Genomic DNA, 10,019 nt, shown 5'->3' with positions numbered 1-10,019 from the left:
CCAGTCGGTAACCTCGGCGCTCCTTTGCTTGTACGAAATATCGAGCCTGACGTCAGCGAAAGTACGGGAACAAAGAACGCAGCGGTGACGGCAACAAGAAAGCATTGCCGCGGGGTTCAACCAGAGCGTTTCCGCGAGCCGCAGAAACCGTCCGCAGCTGCACACGCGTACATTTTATTTATATTAGTTTTTTTCAACCTCGGCACATGTTGGTAGAGGAACCGCACGTCAGTAACAGTGTACTACGAACTCGTCCCAATCGCCGGTCCATGAAAACATGCGCGCGCGGAAAAATACGTTAACGTAAAAAAGAAAACAAAAATTGTTGTTATACAGTACGGGCGCAGTATCGCATCAATGATGACTAGTGCAAAGTGGTGAGTCCTTTCTTGCTTTGTAAGATTTCGGGGCTTTGAAGTATATTATAATCGGTTGGTCTTCGAGGTTCGTTTTGCGCGGATTACAACGGGACATTGTCATTACGTAGAGTGCGCGGATCGCGTTAGGATCATTGTTAAAGTTCCGTTTGTTTTTGTTTTTTGTTGTTGTTTTTTTGTATACGTTTCGCGTTACGGTAACAACGGAATTTCGTGGATGCAGAGAGTATCCTTTCATCGCCGTGCAATTATATTGAGTGTTATTGCCGCTCCACAAGTGGTCATTCGATGATAACCGGAGCAGAGTTGCTTCTAACACTGCACTTGTCGAGATGTACGTCCAAAGTAATGGATACTTTAATAATTTATCCTATTTATCCGGCGATAACGTTCGAAAGGCCGACTAAGGTTACATAACACTTCCATTTGTTTTACTTTGTTCAGACGATTTCGATTACCGCAATTGTTGCATCGTTCAATTTTGTATGCTATTGTTTCCGACAACGGGCGTTTAGAAGCAGAAAACTACCTTAATAAAAATAACTCTGAAAGATCACATGAACATAAAGTAATTTTAACGTTATAGTTTGTGTTACCTATAAAAGGGTGCCAATAAAAGGTGCGGGAAGTGCAATCATTGACTAGGGCCAGATGAGCTCTTGTAACTGAAAAAGAAACACTGAAGCTTATCTGTCCAATTCTGCAAGTGCTATAATTTATTAGAAACAAGAGTCATAAGAGGGGTACTCATGAGCTTACTAAGGAGTATAAATGCCATTCCTAGCAAACTCGTAATAACATTCAGCATGTACACTCCAAGCTCACTTTAGATAGCATGCAGAAATTAGTTTCTAAGCATATCGCGCTGGGATTTACTAGAGAGGCGCCGGCTAGGTGGTGGAAGCTTGGAGTGAAAATAACAACCGATAAACGTACCTTGTTCGACAAAAAATATATAAAAGCTTTTTTTGGGGCAAGTTACGACAGCAGTCGCAGACGCTGTCAGGACCGTGCTCGCACATATATATTTTATTTATTTATTTATATACTCCTAGAGGCCCCCGTGAGCTATCACATAGAAAGGGAGATCGCAAGAATAATTTGAATAGTTATGCCAAATCAACCAATACCAAAATATATGTACCGCCGACAGATGTCGTGAGCGTCAAAGGCGCGCCTGCGTCGAGATTAGCAGACGACCTTCCCAACATTTTCACTGTGTCGGAGAGCGACTTTCTAAAGCACAATTCTAAAAGTGTTAAAATTATTCATAGAAAAAAAAACTGAATGTGAAAACGGGTTTTTAAGTCCCTCATAGCTGTCAGTTTTGGGTATGGAGATGATCGGTATAGGAGCCGCATACTTTCTTGTCTTAGGTTACGCCATCTGTGGATAGCACATACTTGGCGAGTTTTTTCATGACACAGTCTGCGAATGCTGCCGCATAATTGCCCTAAACAGGTGTTTCTTTTCCTGTTTTTTTTTTTTTTTTTTTAACAAGGCGAGTGCATCCGGTGGTGCTTTCACTTCTAGCATTCGCCACCCAGCCGCACCGTTGTAGTAAATCCTAGCGCGGTACGTTGAAAATAAGATTTTTGCAAACCGTCAGAACTGGGCTCTAAGCGTTAGTATACAAGACGCAGTATAATGTCCGATCAGTAATAAGGAATCACGAGAGGTATATTCCCGTGATTAGTAATAATTTCAGAGAAATCACACCCCAAGAAACAATTAACAACCGCTGAAACGGGTTTCTCTAAATATCCAAGGCAGGTATAATTAATGCTGCCATGCCACTCCGCGAAAGGGGTTTCCGACATGAAACTCTATTACTAAAATATTCATTTGTATCACGAGCGTCACTCGTGGTACAAATAGATATATATTTCGGTCAAACATTATATTTGATCTAAATATATAAATATATATTTAAAAAGGAATGTAAGGCAGCTTCCAAACTTATAGGTGGTAAATTATTCGTTAGGCTTACGGAAATGCTTGCCGCCATGGATCGCCATAATTCAACTCAATGTGTCGGTAAGCTTGATGCAACGTTACTAGAACCCTCAGTTGGGAAACTCACCGTTGAAACATGGGTCACTGGCGTCCACCGAGACCGAGCTAAATACGACAACAGCGCCACTATTTATAATTTGTCTGTACTGTGGTCACCTTGAGCTTTTAGAAAGCATGTTTTTGCGTAATTTTGTACTAAACTCTAATTAGAGTTTAGTACAAAATGATGTTCGCGTGATGTTTTCTAACATCTTTAGTTTGCAAGGTTTTTGCAGCACAATTAATATTGTTTTTATACAACCATGCCTCATCGGTGATTTCAGGTAGCGCGTCCCGACCTAGGCACACCTTAACCTGAGTAGTAATTCGCGGCGCGTCGGCTTGGGAGACAGAGGTGGCACCCCTGAAGCCCCTTCCACCGCGACTGTTTCGGCGCCAAAATGGCCAATTAAAGCCAAAATGGAAGTCACAAGCAGTTCCTCGTGTGGCCGCTGCGGGAGAAATGGCGGCGTTGTGATCGCCATTAGCTCGGTGCTTGAGTACGGATCGGTGCCATTTTTTCGGGGCAGTCTCTATGGCAGTTTCCCAACTGAGTCGTTTTAGTAACGTTGGCTTAATGTCAGGGCATTTTTAGAAAATCATGCATTGTCTGACCTGTCTGCCTGTCTCCTCCTTTTTATTTAATATTTACTGTTTTTCTTTTGTCCTCCCTTCCATAGAATGGCTATAAATGACAATACCCTCCAATTTTATTATCACTAAGTTGAGGCCTCTCGTCTTCAAGACCATTGAAGCAATATATTTTTAATTCACACGGGAACTGTTCCTAATCGTTATGATTAGGAAAGGAGATTGTCGGTTACGTGGATAGCGCCTTCAGTACTTTTATCGGACTTAGTGTACTTTCGATGGGGAAATAACTGTCGCGATAAGTAAAATCTCAAGAGAAAACTAACACGTGCCAATCAACGTTCTTAATATTGCTTTTGTTGGTGTCGTTGCAAATATATCTTTGAAGACCTTAAGAGACTATTTAAGTCTAAACAAAATTAAACAATTCGCGAAAAAATGAGATTTATCCTTGAGAAAATCAAATAAATAAATAAATGTGTGTTCTCTGAGGATTTTGTGTGTTGCAGAAGAACAGATTTCTGAGAAGTATTTTCAGCTATTGCTCTTGTAAGATTGGGTATTTAAGATATAGCTCCTATTTCATATAAATTAATCTTTAATGGAAGTCCTCATTATTTGCTACGAAACCAGGCTTTATTCATGCATGCTCTCTAGTATTGATGGCAAAGTCACCCAATATGTGTTGCACGTGAGACCCATATTTCGGCACAAATTTGTTCTTATGAAGTGGAAACTTCAAACTTGGACCGAAAGTCAGTCTTACAAAATACGGCGGGTTGCGCTAGTTGGTTTATGACCTAAAAGTTAAAGGGGAGGCGTAGCGATTTTCGTACTTCAATTATTTACTTAGAATAAATCCTTGACGTTCATAAACCAAGAAACACGAGTTAGTATTTCCTCTCCATGCAATGGCAGTCACAAAAAAAAAAAAAAATGGAGAAAAACGAGCAGTGTTTACAGCCCTCAAATTGAGGCAAGACGAAGCGGCTACGTGATCTGGAGACGATTAGATGCCGTCAGTGTTCATCATAGACATGCTCTGGAGTTGAATATAAGCAGAAGGCACGTGCTCTCGAGCTTCAGACATTCTTAGGGTTCTGCTATTCTCGTCACGGCAGCGATTGGATACCAGCTATTGCTCGAATGCTTTTTGAGGCATTTATTTTCTTATGAGCAAAAATGCAGTGCTCACATGAATTCCAAAGTTCATGCCCGTCATCAGAATGTGCCACAGCAGTTCTTGTTGGCATTCAGACGCGAAAATCCTGCCCGCGCTATGCTCCCACAAATGTTAAGCCGTGAGCAGACGAGAGACCGAAACAAGACGCAAAATCAGCAGCGGGGGACCCACCTATAAAAGGGCGTCAGCCTCCCCAGCGGATGCGGGTTGCGAGTCAACGCGAGCCGATAAAGGTCACGTGGCCGATGGCGAGTCCTTCTGCGTCCGCAGGCGCTCTCCATTCTGCGGTCTTTCTGAGTTAGTTACGGTAGGGCAAAAACTACACAACCAGTTATTCTCACGAGAGAATAACTCGGGACAGAATCTAGTTCTCTTAATTTTGACAGCTGCGGCATATTTTAACAACAGGGAACAATCTTTTATTAAAATGCGACAGATGATGCGAATATAAAAAAAATCCAATAGGAATGTTTATGTAATTAATTTACTGATTATCATCACACACTCTCTGCATGAGGTCCGCCGGGTTTAATAACGCTATCCCATAAGAATCAACTCTCTATTTTCAGCGTGTTTTCTTTTTTAAAGTAGTTTGCTGACTTAGAAACAAACAAGAAATGAGCCGCATTTGATTATCGTCATCCTAGGACCCTGGCAGTCTTGTACGCGTAACTCGGCAAAGTGATCGAATAGGATTACAATTACTCTCGCCTAACAATTATTCAATTAGACTACTTGATTGCTTAAGAATGGAGGTAATTGGACTTCAGTTGAAAAAAGTAACCGTTACCTTTCCGAAAACTTCGGATTTTCAAAATGATATATTTTTCTTCCGATTCAAAAACGTAGTTTCTATTTTGTACTGTCTATTATTAAATTAGGATCACCGAATTATAACTTTTTATCTTCTTCATCCACCAATTTCGGTAAACCATCATCCTGTCGGAGGCCTGGTTCGAGAATTCCTCGGTAGGAAACTTGTACAAACAAAGGGTGCCATCAACAAGGCGAGGGAGGAATAGTATCGGTGCCAAGTAATTGTATTACTTCTATAAGTAATCAAATTACCCCTGCGATTGTTTTCTACTCCATGTAATCGAATGTTACAAAATGATTCCAAAGAGTAATCGATTACAAGTAATTACAAGACCATTGTGGAAAGAGCTGTTCTTGGGGTTTTCCTTTCTCCCCGTTTGCGTTCGTTTTTTTCCTGTTTAATCAGGTTTTGGAAACTAAACTTTCAGCTGTGTTCGAGACTTTTGAGTGTGTGTGTTGTTATCTGCTGTCTCAGGGTTTTTGAGGAATGTTTAATGTACACCAGCTCCTTTGCGCCCTTAAATTTATTTCAGTACCTTAATTATTTGCATTGAGTACCGTACAAGTCTTGTCTCTGAGTACTTCTTGTGAGCACGCCTACACTGCGCCACCCCTCACTACGTCGTCAGATATTACGAAGAAGAGACTGAAAGGAAAAACAAAATCACCTTATATCCTTGAAATTATATCGGATCAAAGAAGCTTCCGCGTGGGTGGCGTTGCTTGCGAATATATACTTGAGACATACTAGGGCCCGTAAGGCTAAACAAAGTAAGAAACATACCAGTTCAATATTGTTAAACGAACCTTTTAACAAAAAAAAAAACAAAAAAAAACAGGCTACAATTGGTTAGTTTTCTGTACGCACGTGTTTTATCCAGTCGTACATAGCCGAGGTTTCGCGGCGGTGGCAATATTATTTCGTTTATACGGCCCCGACTCCAGGTGCACTTTTTTTTTTTGTTGAAAATCACAAAGTACATCGAGCTTTTTTTCAGTACAACAACGAGTAGGCGACTGCGGACCAATACATAAATACGGGAATGCATGAAATCCCATAATGACCCCATAAAAATGTAGGCGGATATACTTCGGAAGGATCCCATGGATGAGATGATTCATGTTCACCAAATATGAAGAGTATACTGTCACTCCAGTCTCGCCTACGAGACAAGGCCTGCACGTGACGTCATCCTTAGTGGATCCCCAGCTCGACTCCAGCGGCAAATATGGCGAACCTTGACGAGAGTCGCCGCAAAGCGGCAGACGCGTCCGTCTTGGCGTCGCCGCTTTCTATAGCGTCGCGCTCGTTGTGTGACGCTGCGAGACGCGTTTGTTGCGACGCTGAGACACACTAGGTGGTGCTGCGTGGATTGACTACGGATGACGTAAGGGGCGGAGGAGGTGCAAGCCTTCTCTTCAAGGTAATTTTTTGTCCATTCCCGCTCGAGAACTTGGCCGGAGCCTGAGCCTCGGACTCAAGTGGGTTTGCTACTTGGAATTTCAATTTAGACGGGCGCAGAATCGGAGCACTTTCAGTTATTAAAGACGCGCATTCAAATTATTCGACTAGCAGACAGTGCACTGACCAAATGTGTGATTAACGTTGTTACACAATGGAACCGAACACTTGTCTCAGTAGAAGCAATTGGCGAAGCTCGCTAGAATTTGGCACTCGCAAAATAAGTTCTTAACGATTTGAGAATTGTATTAATTCATGGCTGTAACTAGGGGGGTACCGTCCAGAGGGAACGATATAGTCACCAGAAGAGTTCCTTCCAGACGCAACCGATAGTCACCTCTAGAGCTCTCCATATCGTCTTGCGACTTTTCTTCGACGACATATTTGTTCTTCACAACGATACAAAATTTAAAAAAAAAAAAATCGCCAAAAGTTTAATTGAAAAACAAATAATTACGCACACCAATTTCGGGATTTTATCTGGTGTCCGCTGCGTGCGAAGCGGATACGTTCCTACAAAGCTACGCCACAGCTGAACTCAGTTTTGTTTCGTTTTATGTTACGTATTTTTATACTATGCTTAATTAACTCTCCAAGATCCTAAAATCTAACACGTGATTTCCTGTCTTGTGTTCACCCAAGCACTCAGCCGGGAACATTACTTTCCGCTGGGCCCTCGGGACGGCGCCAACGGAACTCCACAGGGAGCTTGCTCTCGTTCCTTCTGGACGGAACACTGGACACTTCGTTAATTTATTTTATTTACGCAATACTGCCACCCCGAATTGTGGCTCAAGCAGGAGTAGATATAATGTCATACACAGCTAGATTGCCAGAGATAATACAATGCAACACAATGTGTGGAAGGGAGCAGGTGAAAAACACGAAAATATATGTATATATATAGAACGCAAAGAAAAGGTTATACAAAACATAAAAAAATTCTAGATATTTACAGCGCTACAAAAAAAATGTAGCCGATATATAAAACAGGGAAACACGTAAAAAACATACAACAAATACTTTTGCATTGAAACAAGGTTCAATAGATTCAATTACATTGTCTGAAGTAAATAAATGTACAGGCAGGTGGTTCCATTCTCCTATTGTTCGGAAAAGAGAGTTTACTTAATTAAGACCTTTTGTGTGGGCAAATATAGCAGTTTTTTCTTTGGGATGGCCATGTCTAGTGTGTCTAGTGGGGGATGAATTAATATAAAATGATGATTGAAGCCAAAGTTTAGCGTACCAGAGTTGATCCATCAATTTCAATGTAGCTAGCTTTCTTCGAGATTCTAGAGGGATAATTTTGTTAGCTCTAATTAAATCAGTAGGGAAGTCAGGCCCGTGCTATCGATTATACATAGAAAACGAACGGCAAGTCATTGAACGAGCTCAGGGTTGTTAATAAAGCGTTCTAGAATAAGAGGGCTCACCGCTGAGGGGCACAAAGCAGCTTGCGGCTCCCCATAAAGTCGACGCATGCGCACTGCAACCCCCCCCCCCCCCCTTTCTTCCGTAGCTGCCAGGAGGATCCACTGTCTAAAACTCGCTAATACATTTTCTTTTTTTTTGGCGCCCAGCTTTTAGTCGTTTGTACCTGGGGTGAGCGGCGTCGGCGTCGGAGCAGCCACGCGCGTTGCGTGATCGGACGTTTCCCCACTAAAGATAGCGGGGAAATTTTTCCGCTTGAGTTAGCAGGAAATTTTTTGTCGCTAAATTTAGCGGGGAAATGTCCCTGCCAAATTTAGTGGGGAAATGTTCCCGCTAAGTTTAGCGGGGAAATCGACATCACGTGGCCACAACACCAATTCAGTTTCCTCGCTAAATTTAGCGGGCAAAATGACGTCACGATTTCGTGTCACGTCGCTCATGAACAAATTAACGGCAGAAGGAGAGAAGAGGAGGAGAGGAGAAGAAGGAGAGGAATAAGAGGAAGAGGGGGCATACCCTCACCTCCGTACCCTCCCCTCTTCCTCCACAACAGGTGCGCTCTAGTTTCGCATTACTGAGATGTGTACACATCTTTCATCGTTTCTTTTTTTCTAAAGGGATCCCACACAGTTTACTTATAAAACAGCGTGTAAGAAATATTCTCTTTTTGTTAATTGCAACATTAACTTTTTTGGTAGGTGGGCCTTCCAGTCCGATCAAGTCTTCGTGTTGCTGGCTGCGACAGCGGCGGTATGTTTCTGCGTGCTGGTGCTGTGGAAGGTGGGCGTGCTGGTTCACTCTGCCGCCAGGGGGCGCCGACTGCCCCCGCCCCAGCTGGGCTACGTCCGGCTGGCCAGCACCAGCGCCGACATGAGCTGCGTGGACCTGCAGTGCACGAGCATGGAGAGCGACAAGCGACACTACCGGTTACTTGAGGCCGCCCAGACCATCTAACAACACATGTCTCTCTTTTCCTCAATCATACACTCGGTAAAGATTCAAATAAATGCCCTACTTTTTTTTTTTTGTAAAGACAATACACGGCTACTGTTGTCCTTCACACTCGCCGTTAACTCGGTGGGTTTTTCCCCTTATGTATTTAGCACAATGCTGTGCGGTTCAGCGTGCCAAACAACGACGTTTTTGAAACGCGTTTTTTTTTTTTATTAGAGGGAACGGAGGAACGTTGTCGTTCCTTTTTGTGTCTGTGGAACTGCAACGGGAACTCGGTACGTTTTTTAAAGAACAGCAGGAGGAACGGCATCTTTTTTTTTGTATATTCATTTACTTGTTTATCCAAATCCGGCTCTTTATTATCGTCCGTTTCAAACTCCCAGATAGTAAAAAAAAAAAAAAAGAACAACGGAAACAAATGTGATTGTGGCGACTGGACATGTAGTTCTTAATGCATATATTCACTAGCTTCCTTTATTTTATCTTCGGATTATCCATCACAATATTAAATAAAAATACGCAAGTATCGTAATTTAGCGACATGTTCCAATCTTAGATATGGAACGGGGATGCGTTTCCTTTGAAACACCGGATTCTGTAAAGGGAACTCTTTGCATGAATGAGAAGTAATGAAGAACGAGCTTTTTCCCCCTTTTAGAGAAACCCGTGAAACACTGATTTGGGGAAACGATCTGTCACTGAACCAAACGTTATCGTTCTTTTCATAAATACCACTTATAGTTTATACTGGACATTCATAACCTACGGAACATGCATTAGTTTTTATTATTTTTACATCACGCACTGGCGGTCACAAGAAAATGGCAGAAAAATGTTCAGCGTTTTCTCCCTGAACTCGCAGCCAGAATAAGAGCGGATATATGATCTATTGCTGAATCGGGGTAAGTCAAGCTGAGTGCGATTATAATATAAGCTATAAAGTGAAGAAGAGGGTCATTAAAACGCAGAGACATTAGCTTGAGCGGATGGCTCTATCCTTGGGGACAACTTTCAGTGGGATTTCCGAGGAGAAGGATAGAGTGCGCACAGCTTTCATCACTGCTTGAACTAGGAGAGAACACGCGTTCCTCTACTTTTGACTAGTGATGTTGCGAACGTTTGTCTAACCAGAGGTTCGACCTGGGAC

The 10,019-nt window shown here is 42.4% G+C and overlaps 1 protein-coding gene across 1 annotated transcript; it reads left to right on the top strand.

The window, feature by feature from the left end:
• The first annotated feature begins 315 nt into the window (after positions 1-315).
• Positions 316-8,903, top strand: LOC8041745. Its single transcript, XM_029972125.4, has 2 exons — positions 316-377; positions 8,617-8,903. Exons 1-2 carry the CDS (start codon positions 358-360, stop codon positions 8,870-8,872), a joined length of 276 nt encoding a protein of 91 aa, XP_029827985.1. The 5' UTR covers positions 316-357; the 3' UTR covers positions 8,873-8,903.
• The last annotated feature ends 1,116 nt before the right edge of the window (positions 8,904-10,019 follow it).

This window comes from Ixodes scapularis, unplaced genomic scaffold, assembly GCF_016920785.2.
Source record: "Ixodes scapularis isolate PalLabHiFi unplaced genomic scaffold, ASM1692078v2 PGA_scaffold0__279_contigs__length_252992795, whole genome shotgun sequence".
Classification (NCBI taxonomy): domain Eukaryota; kingdom Metazoa; phylum Arthropoda; class Arachnida; order Ixodida; family Ixodidae; genus Ixodes; species Ixodes scapularis.
This window is presented reverse-complemented; position numbering and strand designations above follow the sequence as displayed.